The sequence below is a fragment of the Pinus tabuliformis genome, chromosome J (genome assembly GCF_031772625.1).
Source record: "Pinus tabuliformis cultivar Carrire ecotype Pingquan chromosome J, CPIR1, whole genome shotgun sequence".
Classification (NCBI taxonomy): Eukaryota; Viridiplantae; Streptophyta; class Pinopsida; order Pinales; family Pinaceae; genus Pinus; species Pinus tabuliformis.
Genome location: NC_142295.1, coordinates 411,336,833 through 411,352,899, shown reverse-complemented (window position 1 = coordinate 411,352,899; position 16,067 = coordinate 411,336,833). Strand labels below are relative to the sequence as shown.

General features: G+C 41.6%; 1 protein-coding gene across 1 annotated transcript in view; it reads right to left on the bottom strand.

Moving 5' to 3' along the window:
* Positions 1-16,067, bottom strand: part of LOC149227579 (uncharacterized) — a 472,348-nt gene that overhangs the window by 36,264 nt on the left and 420,017 nt on the right. Inside the window, exons 31-33 of the mRNA XM_089380541.1 lie at positions 14,598-14,673; positions 14,362-14,406; positions 13,984-14,045 (exon numbers count right to left, since the gene is read on the bottom strand). Of these exons, the coding sequence (XP_089236667.1) occupies positions 13,984-14,045; positions 14,362-14,406; positions 14,598-14,673 (183 nt within the window). The remainder of the gene's footprint in view (positions 1-13,983; positions 14,046-14,361; positions 14,407-14,597; positions 14,674-16,067) is intronic.

Here is a 16,067-nt window from a genome sequence, read left to right as displayed (position 1 = left end):
CCTCAATAAGCCCAACTAAACCCAGAAATATCACGGACCCAAGTGGTGGAAATGGTCCTAGAGTGAACTATGCCCTTCTCCAATAATTTCTTATGTTGCTTGCCGACTGAAATACTAATTTCTTCTAGAAATATTGCCCAAAAAATTCTGCGAAACTAACCCCAAACTCCTCTCACCAAACCCATCAAAACATAGAAAGGGTTTGGGAAAATTTTACTGACCACTTGGAGGCTGGGACCCTAAATTTAATCTCACTCCTCCCAACTTGCTTCCAAATAACTTTGTTGTTTTGGGGCACCAAAACTCGTCCAAAAATTCCTCAAAATTAGGAGCAGACTCCTTGATGCTAGTCCAACAAAAAACCATAAATGTTTTGGGCTAATTCCGATCTTCTGAAATTACCCAAATTTGGTTCTATGCTCTCCTCTACTGGTTCTGTGCCCCCCTCAAGCTACTGCGGAAAATTTGGCCATGTTTCCACCCTTGAATGGTTGTAGAATTCTTTGCAATTTACTCCCGAAAGATAAGAGGGAAATCCCTTCCACAACCTTGCACAACTCAACTACCAACAACTCCACGAAATTTTGCCCAATAAAAGACTGTGCAGACCTTAGGAATGTTGCATTTGATTCTCACTGGAGAAAAAATCTCCTGCTTTGAAACTCTCCACAAAATTTGGTTCAATATCAAGGGACTTTCTCCTAAATTCTCCAACTGAATTTTCCCTTGAAGACCCCTCAACCAAGCAAATTGATTTCTACTACTGTGTGTTCCTGGAAGTTCGAATTGGCTGAAGTATGGCTGGAAATAACCCATAATATCCAACAATCGCCTCTCCAATAAGCTCTAAAGTTCTCTCGTAGGGTGGCACTCTAAGTCCATCGAAGAAAGAGCTGAGATCTCTGCCTGGAAATATCCTTGTGCTAACCAGCACTAGTAGTCTTGGCTAAGTAGCTTAAGAGTACTCTAAATAAAAAATTCAATTTCTCAAAAGTCCTCAAAATGATTCCTCTTCCTTCTATTTATCTCTGTTTCCCCCCTTTCTCTCCTTGTGTCCCCCACCAATTCGACCTCCTTCTCCCTAGCTCGATTTTCCAAAGGGGTTCAAATTCCCCATTTTGGGTGGTCCCCCATCCACTACCAATATAATTTTTTTCCTTTCCTCTAATGTTGGGGGCCTCCATCTTTCCAAAAATTAGGTGGGGACTCCCTCCACCCACTTTTGCTATATTTACATGCCAAAATATTTCCCAACACCCAAATTGCAAAAATGGAAATTCTTCTCAAAAAAATTAATTTAATTAGGGACATTACAGTCCTCCCCATCAAGAATTGCTTGTCCTCAAGCAATGCCTGAATAAGCACCCTCTTGATCAGCTGACCCCAATAGTCTCTGCACATAATACCTAGCTCCCAAATGTACCACCCAACCATCCCTGATCTCTGCTTTATCTTGCCAGGATCCCAAGCCATCCTGATCAGCGTGAGGAATCCCTTGCTCCACTCATTGTCCAACTCATCATAGGCACCAGATGCCCTCTGCATACTGCCACTAAGTAGAGCATAATGGTAGTATGAAATCTTGATCATCTCCTCGTGTAACTACTCTACCGAATAGTCCCTCCCGTGCATTGTAGGAATGGAGTCCTGAAGATGTAATCTAATCCTGGTGGGATTGAACACTCATCTGCCTGAGCTTCTCCTAATCTCCTCCTGTTGATCACCCTGCCACACTGGTGAAGTTCCCCACACCATCAACGAATCACCAAAACCCAAAGGAATATTTGGATGATCTTCTCCTGTAGAAACCAGCTCACCTCTACGGGTAGCTGAACTATCAGACCTTGCTATGACAAAATCCCAAGCTAGTCCAAAAAAGGTTCCACCATGTTGTCACTTTGCCACTCTGATCATGATAGTTTTCTGGTCATGCGCAAGATGTATCCTCGTCTCCTGGGCCCTGATGGAAAAATATATATGCAGTCCCAATGCATCTAGCCCAAGCATCCCCATGATGTCACGGCCTACCCATCCAATGCTCACTCTGATCCATAGCAGTAACAAGGAAAACCAACCTTACCATGCAACAAAGGCCTCAATGCTCCCCGCATGTCAAACCAAGTGTAAGCTAGGTCATCACTCCCGCTCATAATGAAATATAGTGTCCAAACAAACAACCAAATCCTTGGATCCCACAGCCAAAATGATTGCGCCATAGTCCTGACAGCTATTAGCATCAACCTGTACAATGTCTCATGCCCCTGCGTTCAATCAATATATGGACTCCATACATCACGAACCAATCTTGTGCATGCGAAACTTCCCTACGCCGACCATACCACGCAATGGGATTCTTCATCCTTCCTCCTGAAAGCACTCCCCAACACTGCCTGGAGTCTAAAAATATGCTTGCATGTAAGGTCCACAAACTGTTGTAGATGCTCCTGAGACACCTCAAAATGTCTTACCCAAAGGGGGTCATGACTCTCCTTGAGTGTGAGCTCAACCGCGGTGCAAGTGTTACCTCTACAAAAGATTAGACTACCCCCAAGCCTGCATCCACCAACCCGTGCCTTGACCATATGCCACAGCTGGAAAGCCTCTCTCCTGATGCATCGTGTCTCGTCCAAGTGTCTTAGATGAACCTCCTGGGTTTTGTTGCTCGCAATGAGAGCATCAAGAGACTATATCCAAGTCCCCGACGTCAATGTGAAATGTTGGAGAGTGATAAAGGGAAGCTCACGGTCGGCCCTATGATCAACTCGCTCTCCAAATATGAGTGTGTCAAACCCAGTGGAGTGCTCGATGCACTCGTTAGGAGATCTCTGTGGCGATGACATCCCAACAACCTATTATGCATCATCATGCTCTGTTGCACACAAATACACACCCTTGCACTCCTCTGCATAGCCCTGAACTCTTTGGCACAACTCCATTCACTAATGGACACCAAAACTCAACGGCATGCCACCATGTACCATTGGGAATCCCACATGTGCCCATGCATCTACCACTCTGCTAGTATATGTGAAAATTTTTGACCCGAAATTCTACTGTAGCAACTGATTTATTTCACCTACTTATTCTTCACAGTAAGTTATTTACGAAATCCCTTCAGCAAACATTAAAATAAATTATATTGTAGTTATCACATAATTACACAGAGAAAAATAGTAGCGATATACATGCACAAGAACCAATCACATCAACACAATTGTTTTTGGACAAATGTCCCTGGAAAAACCCAATGTGGGAAAATCTGTGCAGTAGATGAGGGTATTATTACTCTTCAACAACAATCGCTTTACAAGGAAAGAGAAACTAAGAGAAAACACTTGAGACTTTCCCCTGGAAACCTTCTGACACCCTGGAGACCCTTCTCCCACTTCTGCGTCACTCTATGTGGTCTTGCGTCCCTCTGCATTAGCCTGCATGAGAGTTGCATCTCCCTTGGACTGTGTTTCCCTCTGCATTGTCTCTCAATGCCCCTGCATCACCTCCTCCTTAGTCACTTACTGTTGTTGATGCCCTCCTCTTCCTCCACCCTGCAACTCTCGCTCTGAAATCGATCTCCTTCTCTTTGAGAATTGATTATCCCTGGGATACTGAGTATCTACTGCTGTATATCCAAATGACCCTCAATTCTTCACTTATACTTTTCATGTTGATGAATCAATGACCGAAATTAAATCTCTAATCAACGACTAAGATTAAAACAGACTTGATCCTCGTCTCTTAGAAGCTTCTCACCCTTATCTTTATTAATATCCATTACTATTCTTATTTTCCTAAGTTTAGACTTAGGAACTCATTAAAAATATTGATTATTTTAATAACTCCTCATCCGAGTGGAATTTCTCCAAGCGATTTCTGAGTCTTAGAGATCTCATGTGCCTTAGCCTCTCCACCAAATTTCAAAGCTAGAGCACATCCGATGCTATCCAAAATGAACACTCCCTCTTAGCGAGGAATCTGCTCTAGAAATGCTTCACCATAGAAGCATCACACTAATCCTTCGCATCGGTCCTCTGTGTTGATGCTTAGCCTGTTTCCCCACATCCACTGCACTACTGCTTCCTATACTGCTTCCCATGACACTGCCATTCCCATTGCTACATCTGTACTGCAGCTCCCTCTCAACATGCTACAACATGCTGCCCATAGCACTACCACTGCTAACTGCTGCACTGCAACTCCCAATACTTATCCATTTCTGTTATTGAAATGGTTTCTTCACCATCCCCATCTTCTCCCTGAAATAAACAAACTTTGTTCTTCCTAAAGCCTTGGTGAGGATGTCTGCCACCTGTTCTCCTGTAGGAGTGTACCTCAACTATACTGCCCCTCATTGGACATAGTCTCTGACAAAGTGACACCTGATATCAATGTGCTTCGACCGATCATGAAATAGTAGTTTCTCAGAGATCTTGATGCAACTCTGATTATCACACAAGATCTTGGTCGTTTCCATCCTTCTCCGGAATAGATTCACAGGCAATTTCCTCAGCTATATGGCTTTGCACAACGCTGTGATAGCTGCCATATATTCTGCTTCAGCTGAGCTCAGAGCCACATATTTTTGTTTTCTACTACACCAGGAGGTCATTCCTGATCCAATGTTGAAACAGTACCCAGTTGTACTTTTCCGATCTACTGAACTTTCAGCCCAATCTATGTTAGTGAACCCACTCAGCTTGATGTCATTGCCTTGGGTGTACAATAGTCCATGCTCGACTGTTCCTTGTATATACCTGATAACATGTTTCGCTGCTGCCCAGTGCGCCCTATTGGGTTCCACCATGAACTAACTGAGACTGTTGACATCGTAACAAATGTCTGCCTTGGTATTGACCAGATACATCAGGGACCCTATAACCTGCCTGTACAAGGTGGGATCAACGTCTTTACCTTTTGATGCATCAATCTTCTTCTAGTTGGTGATCATTGGAGTAACCATAGGTCTACAGTCCTGCATCCTGAATCTCTTCAAGATCTTTGTAGCATATCTCCCTTGTCAAAGGAAGATCTCACCCTTCTGCTGCCAAACTTCCAACCCTAAGAAATAATGCATCTGTCCCAAATCCTTCATGTCGAATTCTGTGGCTAGGTTCTTCTTGCAGTCTTTGATGAGCCTAAATGATCATGTCAGGAAAATGTCATCCACATATAACACCATGATTAGAGGCTCATTCTCTATGACAAGATAGTATAGATTAGGATCTGCGTCACTCTTGATGAACCCCATCTTCTGCAAGTAGACATCAATTCAACCGTACCATGCTTTAGGTGTTTGTTTAAGCCCATACAATGCTTTATTTAATTTTCATACATGATATTTATTCTCATGTGTCTCAAAACCCTTTGGTTGTGCAATGTATACTTCTTCTTTTATCACCCTGTTCAAGAACATTGCCTTGACATCCATCTGGTTAATCTCCCACCCCATCAGTGCTGCAAGGGATATCACAGTTCTAATAGAAGTATACCTGGCTACTGGGGCAAAGGTTTCTTCGTAGTCTATCCCTTCCTTCTGAGCATACCCCTTAGCCACAAACCTGGCTTTGTATTTCTCCACTGCCATCTGTAGCATATTTGATTTTGTAGATCCATCTTGAACCTACCACTGACCTGTCCTGAGGTCTAGGTACCACTTCCCAGACATCATTGACCATTATAAAACTGTATTCCTCCACCATAGCATCTACCCATACTTGATGTTGAACGGCCTCCTGAAAACTAGAGGGTTCCCCAACCTGAGCTACTAGGGCCTGGTATCTATCTGGTTGTCTTCGCTCCCTTTTATCATTCCTGGGTGCACCAATGAAGTCCTCTGCATCCCGTAGAATCTGTCAGAGTTCCCGGCTCGTTCTTCCACTGGTAGTGGGTACATCTATTATCTCTTCCTCTCCCTGAGATTCCTCCTGTCTGAAGCTTTGCCTTTAGGAGAATTGTTGGTACTAGTTTTTGCTGGTCAAAGTGGTTGGACCAACTGATCGTCTTTTTACTGCTCCTCGGAAGGCATTCTCTTGGGATTTCCTGAAAGCTCGGTCCTCCATGAACTTTACATCCCGCCTAACTACTACCTTCCTACTTCCTGGAATATAGACTCTATATGCCTTAGCGTTCTCGCTATATCCCACAAGATATCCTTTCTTAGCAATTTGATCTAATTTCTTTCTCTTTTCTTCGGGTATACGACAATACGCCAAACTCCCAAATATCCTGAAATGACTGACTTCAAGTGTCTTCCTGGTGAAGACCATTTCTGGAGGAATTTTGCCCAATGCCCTGTGTGGAGTCCTGTTCTGGACATAAACTGTCGTGTTGCATGCTTCTGCCCACAGGAATTTGGGCATATCCTGATCATACAACATTGCCCTAGCTGCTTCCACAATAGTCCTATTTTTCCTTTCTGCTACTCCATTCTGCTTTGGATTTGTTATTTTTAGCCAAAAATGGTATGTTTTATGCTTTAGAGCAATTTTACTTCAATTTCTTTTTAAGCCCAGTATCAATATTCAGATTAGCAATCACATCAACATGATAGTAAAATGCATATAGAACATAAACATAAACATTGGAAGACAAGACAAGACAAGAAGACACAAGATGTGGCACCAGCCAGGGACAAACCCCAATGTGGGGAAACCCTTGATCAAATCTTCTTTTAGTCTTCAATAGTTCAGCGGAGATAGATAGTACAATTTACAAATCTGATAAATTATAACAGCAACAATAGAGCCCTAACCATAAAAGTCAACGTTGCTCAACAGGGAAGATTTGACCCTCAACAAATTGGTCAACTTCATTCAACTTTGGCCTCCAAACAGCAAGATGAATCAGCCTTCAAAATAGCCCAAAACAACCTAGTCAAATTTGGTCAAACAACCAACCTTGCGGCCAGCCCTAGCTGCAATCAAACGCTGGTCAAACTATCCAGAAATTCGGTCTCCTGAAATTTCGGCTTCCTGAAATTTTGCTCTCCTAAAATTTCGGCCTCTTGAAATTTCGCTGTCCTAAAATTTTGGCCTCCTGAAATTTCGCTCTCCTGAAATTTCGGACGAGTGGAGAGAGAGGCCCAAAAATCTGTACCCAATCAATAAGGAGAGAGAGAGAGAAGTGTGAAGATGAGTGTGTCCAAATGAGGCTAACTCACCTTCTATTTATATGCAACGTTGAGGATGAATAGACGTGACTATTGAACTTTTGAGCCTACATAAGTTTGATGGCCGACCTTGACAATTTGTCCATAATCAAAATAAATTCATAACTTCATTTGTACATGTTGGAATCGGATGATCTTTAGATCAATCCTACACCTTTCGGAGAGAGGAATCCAAGAAAAATATCAGCTGTCATAAATAAGATGACCCATGTGGAATTTGGCCCTAGCTGCCAATTTTAACAGGATTGTAGGGAGATGTCCACTCTCTTCTGATTCCTTCCCTAGCGCAAACATTGGTGAAGTCCTTGTCAACATACTCTCTGCCATTGTCTGAGCACAAAACTTTTATCTTCTTTCCTGTCAGATTCTCTACTAGAGCCTTGAGCTCTTTGAATCGAACAAAAACCTCATCCTTGGTTTTTAGAAAGTAGATCCAAGTCTTCCTGAAATGGTTATCGATGAAGGCGATGAAGTATTCGGCACCACTAAGAGCTTTTGTGGACATAGGTCCGCAGATGTCTGAGTGTATCAATCCTAAAACACTCTGAGCTCTATTGTTACTTCTGGAAAACGTTGCTTTGGCATACTTGCTTAGAGCGCACCTTGTGCATACAACATCTCGTTCGGTACTTAATTCTGGAACCCCTGATACTATTCCTAAGAATTCTTAGAGCACCATGGTGTAAGTGTCCCATCCTCCTATGCCATAGTTCATTCAAATCTTTATCGCCATTGCTGCCTATCAGTGCCATTGGAGATTCTAGCTGTACTCTATACAGCCTGTTACTTCTGATTCCAATATGGGCCTTCTTTTTCTAAATCGGGTGTTTGACATATACTTTCCCCTTAATGAAGAAAACGTCATAGCCCTTGTTTTGAAGTTGAGATACAGAGAGTAAGTTCATCCCCAATCCTGGAACATGCAGCAGATTGTTTGCTCAAAGCCGCTCTCCTGCTTCGGTTTGAAAGACTAAAGTACCTCTTCCTACGAGGGTACACTTTGCCTTATTTCACATGGTGATCTGAAAATTCATCCTTTCTTCCTGATAATTTGAAAAACATTCTCCAATTCCTGTCATATGCTAGGAAGCTCCACTATATATATACCAAACCTCAGAGGAGGCAAAGCTTGCTAGGCAAGCGACTTCTTCTTCCAGTCTGGAAGCTAACATAGAATAATCATGATCCATGTCCCTTGTGCTTTCTTCTGGAAATCTGCATAAGTCCCTTTGAGTTAATTCCTCTTCATCATGCTCCTGCCCCATAGCCGATTCTTCTCTCCTATTGCCGAACCTGGCTCTGATACCATGTGAAAATTTCTAGCCCGAAATTCTACTACAGAAACTGATTTATTTCACCTACTTATTCTTCACAATAAGTTATTTACGAAATCCCTTCAGCAAACATTAAAATAAATTATACTGTAGTTATCACATAATTACACAGAGAAAAATAACAGTGATATACATGCACAAGAACCAATCACATCAACACAGTTGTTTTTGGACAATTGTCCCCGGAAAAACCCAATGTAGGAAAATCAGTGCAGCAGATGAGGGTTTTATTAATCTTCAACAATAATCGCTTTACAAGGAATGATTTTACAAAGCAATTGAGAGAAAACACCCGAGACTTTCCCCTAGAAACTTTCTAACACCTTGGAGACCCTTCTCCCACTTTTGCGCCACTTTGTGTTACTCTACATGGTCCTGCGTCCCTCTACGTCAGCCTGCGTGAGAGCTGCGTCTCCCCTAGACTGCGCCTCCCTCTGCGTTGTCTCTCAATGCCCCTGTGTCACCTCCTCCTCAGTCACTGACTATCATTGATGCCCTCCTCTTCCTCCACCCTGCAACTCTCCCTTTGAAATCGATCTTCTTCTCTTTGAGAATCGATTTTCCTTGGGACACTGAGTATCTGCCGGTGTATATCCAAATGATCCTCAAGTCTTCTCTTATACTTTTCTTATTGATGAATCAATGACCGAAATTGAGTCTCTAATCAACGTCTAATATTAAAACAAACTTGATCCTCATCTCTTAGAAGCTTCTCACCTGTTGGGCATGGAATCCCCCCACAGCAGGTTTTGGGGCTCAAAGCCCAAGTTTTGGTCAAAGGTTTTGTAAGACCCCGCGAATTGCGCGCGCGGAGCGCGAAGTAGAGGTTAAGTCATAGGGTTGTCCGCCCTAAAGCAATGTAATGTAATGTGAAGTCATGTCGGCCTACCCATGGTCCGCGGACCATGGGATTGTATAAATAGAGCAAGGCTCTAAGTTGAAAAGATAGTGGATAATAGAGAGAGTAGCGAAGAAATGGTTCGAGCTTAGAGTAGGATTCTAAGTGTATTGGGTCGTAGTAGTAGGAAGAGGCTCTGCAGCTTAGTGCACAGAGGCCTAGTAGAGTCCGCAAACCCCTGCAGCTGAGTGCGCAGGGCGGTGTCGAGTCTGTAATCGGGATTGAAGATTAATAAAGAGAAGTTGATTCTTATTTCTGTGTATTTGTTGTGCATTATCTTCTTTATTTTTATATTAGTTTATGTATCGCGCGCACTAATATGATTGTTGAATATGCTGTAATAACCATTAATCTTACACACACAAGTTAAGTAATCGATTAATTAGCAAGGAACTTGGGTATTATACGGGTCGCGCCCCGAGTAGGGCTGCGCGGAAACAACAACACAGGTTGCGAAGGAATAGCAAGTGTGCGTAGCGATGGGTCGGATTGCAAACCTCCAGAAGCCCATCAGACATCCCCAGGGTGTGGAACCGTGGTTCTAGCACCCTCCCATACTACTTCAGGTGAGACCTCAATCCGTGCTCCATGGACTGTTGCCGAAAGGACCAGTAGTACCGGGATTTGCTTGGCTAAATCACCTCTGAACATGGGTCAGGCCCATCCAAGCCAACAAATGGTTCCGTTACCGGGACCGGGATTTGCATAAAGGATGTCTGATGTCGTGCCACTGGAACCCAATGAAGAAAGAAATTGAAGAGTGGTTGGACAAGAAGATTCACGAGTTCGCGGCACAGGAGAACAGAAATCCGTGAGTATCTAAGGAACAGTGGTTGGAGCGCTACTTGTATACAGAAATCCACAAAATTTTCTTTGCATCTTTTCCATCTGAGCTGTATGAGTGGATCGTGAAGTTAGCAGATAGTCAAGGAAGGTGTAGGCTCGACAAACCAATAGTGTGGACTCCGAAACTAGTGCGCAGACTAGAAGCATCAAAAGATAAGATAGCGCGAGCTGTGGACCATTGGCTTGACCGAATAATAGGAGGATTTATCACTGAGTTTGCGGTAGACACGACCGTCAGCTACAGTGAGGCAGAATGACATTTTCTCAAGGGACCGCGAGGTAAGTATATTAAATCTTTGAACACTTGGATTAAGATGCTATTTTGTAAAAAGAGGGTTATGAGAATAAATTAATGTTTGGGACTACGGGAAGCGGAAGTGGTGAAGAGTTGGAAAACAGTCCCTTAATTTCACCCTTGCAAGAAAGCGAGGAGGAGCTCGCGAAAGTTTCTCCGCGAGCACGGTCAGTTTGATAAGATAGAGAATTCCACGTTTACCACCTCCACCCACACCGCCACCCGTTTCACCCCCCTCACCTCCATCTCCACCCACTCCACCTCTGCCACCACCGCAGTTCAGTATGGCGAGTGTGATCAAACTACCAGTGTTCAAAGGAGTAGGAAATGAAGATCCGGACCAATTCTGGTTCATGGTAAGAGCAATATGGAAAGCACAGGGTGTCATGGATGATAATATTAAAAAGGCTACGCTGGTAAGCGTGCTGCAGGATCGCGCATTAATGTGGTATATCAAGCATTCTAATGACCACACAAATGCAGGAATTGTAGAGATCCAGGCCGCACTGAACAGGGAATTTAGCAGGCCAAAATCAGAGACACAATCAATCATCGGGTTTAAGGAGATCGCGATGCTCCCGGGCGAGACCCCCTGGGATCTGGACCAAAGGCTGAAGAGTACGACCCTGTCACTAGTGTTGATGTAGATCTGTAAATGTGGGTGTGCCCAATCATTAGATCCATCACGCAACTACTACTGTCACACATCAGCTCTATGATGTGATGGGAAACCCCGCCTGGATCCCAACGAAAATCTTGCCCTCGAGCCCCTCTGGTAATCCACGACCTCTGCTGAAATGCAATCATGGATGTACCCAACCACCTAACCTGCTCCATCAAGTACCAACTGAGCACCTCTTGCCATCCAATCCCAAAGAAGGCATCGAATGTATAATCTTCTGTATACTAGACAATCCCTCCATGATGACGCTGTGCCCCACTCAACTCAAGCCGCTGGCCCCTACTGACCTGGTCATCCCTTATGATTTGTCTAGACAACTCTTCCACTCTCAATCCAATGCATAAGGGTGAGATAATAATACTGCAGGCCCCATTAGTGTACCTCTAAAGCGAACTGTGTTGAAATACCAACATGTGCTCTCTGCGCTACTCCTCGTCAATATCTACCCCAAAGGACAGTTGTGCATCCTCCTCCATCATGGCCTCAACTTGAGCCTCCAATTGTTCCTCCATCGACAACCCATCATATAAAACATCCTCATTAGTCAGTTGTAGGTGACTGTCGTCAGATAACTCTGTCATAGATCTAGGTGCCTCTATACCTATCGACTCCTTATCAACAATAGCGATGTCTCCTGGCACCTCATCGACCTGTTGTGCATTGTTATCACCTAAAAACTCGGTGACGCCCCCCAGATACCTCACCAATGGATACCTCGAGAACGAATGACACCTCAATGGTGGACACCTCTGTGTTTGCTGGCAACTCGTCAATGGATGGCCCTTGGGGTGTATACTCTACTCTCTCCCCCAAGGGGTCAACTGGTGCTATCGAAGAGGTCTCCAACAATGGCGACTCTTGCACCACACTAGGTATATCGATGTGCTCCTCACCATCCTGTGTGTCAACATACTCAACCTCCTCCTCAGGCTCTTGACATTTAAGGCCCGGTCTCCACCAGAAGAAACGCCCCCTAGTCTCACCCTCTAACTACCCTCCTCCACATGATGATCCAGCCTCTGACCTATGCTTCTCCTTCTCTGGCTCATCCGGAAAATGATGCATGGTAAGATGGCCAAGCTGGCCATACGTATGGGTCTTGCACTGTTAGGTTGTGTTTTCATGTGCTTGGCTTCTCTGCTAGTTATTTATCGTTTGTTGCATCCCCTCTAAAATCTATTGGTTCTGCCTCACCAATTGTTGGCTTTGCCTCATCAACTCCTCCATGATCCCTTGTGTACTCTTCCATTTTTGTGTCATTGGAGTGTCCATAAGTTCAACAATCACTGTGCTTGTGTCTCTAACACCACCATGATCTTACTAGATTCCCCACAGATAGCCAAGATCATGCTTTGATACCACTACAATATTCTTAAATGGAAATATTAAGTGTAAACATAAGCATGCACTATGAATAACAAGTAAATTTAACACACATCTGCAAATTACAATTATGCACAAGGAAAAATAACTGGAAGTTGAGTCATTTTATTAATTCTAGATAAAATTGGGTACAAAATGAGTGGAACAATGGCACCTGAGCTTTCTATAGCAATCAATAACAAACCCAAGTAGGAATATGATGCCCACAAGCTGCAAGGACTCAACCCAGGAAATCTTTGTGCTGCCCTAGAAAATCTAAACATTGTCGCTGAAGGGAAATGGATGCACTCGCCTCAAATGTGCTCAGAAAATTCTGAAATATCAATTGGCACCTCTCCTCAATAAGCCCAACCAAACCCAGAAATATCTCATGGACCCAAGTATGGAAATGGACCTAGAGTGAACTACGCCCTTCCACAATAATTTCCAATGCTGCTTGCTGATTGGAATACTAATTTCTGTTAGAAATACTGCTCAAGAGTACTCTAAATCAGAAATTCAATTTGTCAAAAGCCCCCAAAATGACGTCTCTTCCTTCTATTTATCTTTGCTGCCCCCTTTTCTCTCCTTGTGGCCCCCACCAATTCGACCTCCTTCTCCCTAGCTCGCTTTTCCTAGGGGTTCCAATTCCCCTTTTTGAGTGGCCCCCCATCCACTACCAATTTAATTTTTTTCCTTTTTTTCTAATATTGGGGCGTTCCAACTTTCCAAAAACTAATTGGGGACTCCCTCCACCCACTTTTCCTATGTTTACATGCCAAAATATTTCCCAACACCCAAATTGCAAAAATGGAAACTCTTCTCAGAAAAATTAATTTAATTAGAGACATAACATAAAGCTATCAAAATATAGGACAATTCTGAAAATTGTATCAAATTATGCAAACGACTCATTGCTAAAATCTTCTCAATTGAAACCAACAAGGAAGATCAAAGGTTTAATGGGCCATGGGAAGAACATATTCACTATGTTCGATTATAAAAAGTAATTTTATAAGTAAAAGCAACATGCATTTGAAAACATAACACAAAAAAAAAAAAAGAAAATGAAAACCTTAATGTTGTTACTTTCATTAAGCACACTTTACCTAAATAGTTACCCCAATTTTCAAGTGCAAGATCCTATATACAAAAAACAAAACAAAAAAAGAAAATGAAAACCTTAATGTTGTTGCTTTCATTAATAAAACCCACTTTACCTGAATAGTTACCCCCAAATTTCAAGTGCAGGATCCTACATACACACTTTACCTGAAAAGTTACCCCCAAATTTCAAGTGCAGGATCCTACATACACACACTACAGCATAGGAATAAAACAGATGACCCTTTGTGAAATGCAACTTTTGTACTTCAAAGGGAAGCAGTTAAAATAACTCACAACGTGGAGCTCCATTGCAAGGAAAGGTCCGTTGGAGGCAACCTAATCCTCTCCCAGAAAATCTGTAAGAGCGAAGTTGTTAGTAATTACCAATTATAATGATTATTCAGGATGATTATAGTCGAAAAGAAACACCACTTAATATTCTGAAAAATATAACCGATAAAAATTCAGGATATTAGGACACAGGTTTCAGACTCATGCCTAGTTGCTTATATCCTGAATAAATATTAGACCGATGATTTTGTATAGTCTATTAAATTCTAGCATTTTTCCCTTTAGTCGGTGAAATCAAACAATATTTTTCAATTATAATTCATATTTTTCATCTGTCTTTGCTCTTAAGTGAAATAAGAGATAGAAAGAGGGCGTCGCTACCTATTATCTGTTTCATTTGTTGCGAAGTAATTTCCTACCAGATTCCTGCATGTCATGATATAACGTTATAAATTATGCAATGTAGCTGATAGAAAAAGGCTTGTTGATTGCCCAACGATTGACGCTGACATTTACTAGTAAAGAAGGAAGATACTAATAATAACGGACAGTTATATCAAATTAGTTTAAAAAGTCAACTGATGACTTCATATCAGAAATTACTCCTATTTGCATACACTGTCAAACTGTTCAGCCATCCTGGAAGAGCTCCGGAAAACTGGTTGTAAGATAGATCTCTGCATACACAAGACATTAGAAGTATAGTAAGACAAAATTGTTAATAAAATTAAGATTCCATAAACAATAGCATATTATCTTAGAATATATGCTTATCAGCGTAATGATGCGTTAAGATGGTATACTTTATGTTACTCAGTTGTACTCAGTCGTAATCATGTAATTATATGTACCTCATGTAGTCTTTACAGCTTTATGTTTGTTGTATGTACTTTATTCTAGTTGTATGTACGTCATTTTTAAGGTTTTAGCTAAGTCATGGTTGGTGGGACAATAATTGCCTTAAATTCATTTTAAAGTACGTTACAAAAAGAATTGATACACAAGTAGCAATTGGAATTTTCTAGATGGTGAAATGTTAAAGCTAATGCATGTAAAGCCACTTATCCCATATGCAAGGATCAAAGGGGTAAGAGGGACAAGAAATTATAAATAGGCACGTAAGTTTCAACAAATGTTATGCTGTTCAGATATTAAAAATTTGACTTTTTGGTCGAGCGCAAAGACATAGCAAATTAATATAATACACCATTGAAGAGTGCCTTTATCAACAAAATGGTTGTATTTAGAAGATTGACATTATCTATTACATCCAGTTGCATGGTTTTTAAAATAGTTGTCAGAATACTCTAAATTGTGATAAGTAAATCATTATATAATATAAAAATTATGTACTAGTCCACTGCTTTAATTGCATGTCATTACATGTTATTGCATGTTGTACTTAAAACCTTTTCAAGTCCGTTGTCACAGCTGCATTAATTGCATGTCATTACATGTTATACTTAAAACCTTTTCAAGTCCATTGTCACAGCTGCATGTCATTGCATGCTACTAGTTGATTCTTTTAAGTCCTTCTCAGCTCTTCATTTGAACAAAAAAATGTTCATTTTTCCTAATCTTTCCTTGTTTATCAATTGTGTTCAAGTTAAGATTATAACAATGGTATAAAAGGACTTTCTTTGCTTCATGCGCAAACACCAACAATGGCTTCTTTTTTAGCTATTGAAAATAGTTGAAAATCAAATAATTCATTGGCTGGAGAAGAAGCCATAAAACAACGGCTTCTTTTTTAGCTATTGAAAATAGTTGAAAATCAAATAATTCATTGGCCAAAGAACAAGGCAATCGAAGACACTGAAATTAGAGAAGAGAGGATGGCCATCATGACCATGATTTTATGCCTTTTGCAAACAACTATACAAAAAAAATGGGCAATCACGTGAATCAATCTGATTGAGAAAAGCATGAACCAAATGTTACATCCCCATTCCTATGTTTGGCCATATTAGAAATGATATCAAACCAATGATTTGGATAGAGTAACTCTCTCATCTTTTTAGATTGAACCCTATGGTTAATAACAAAAAAAGATATTTTACAACTTTCACCTTGATGGGTTTGTATTT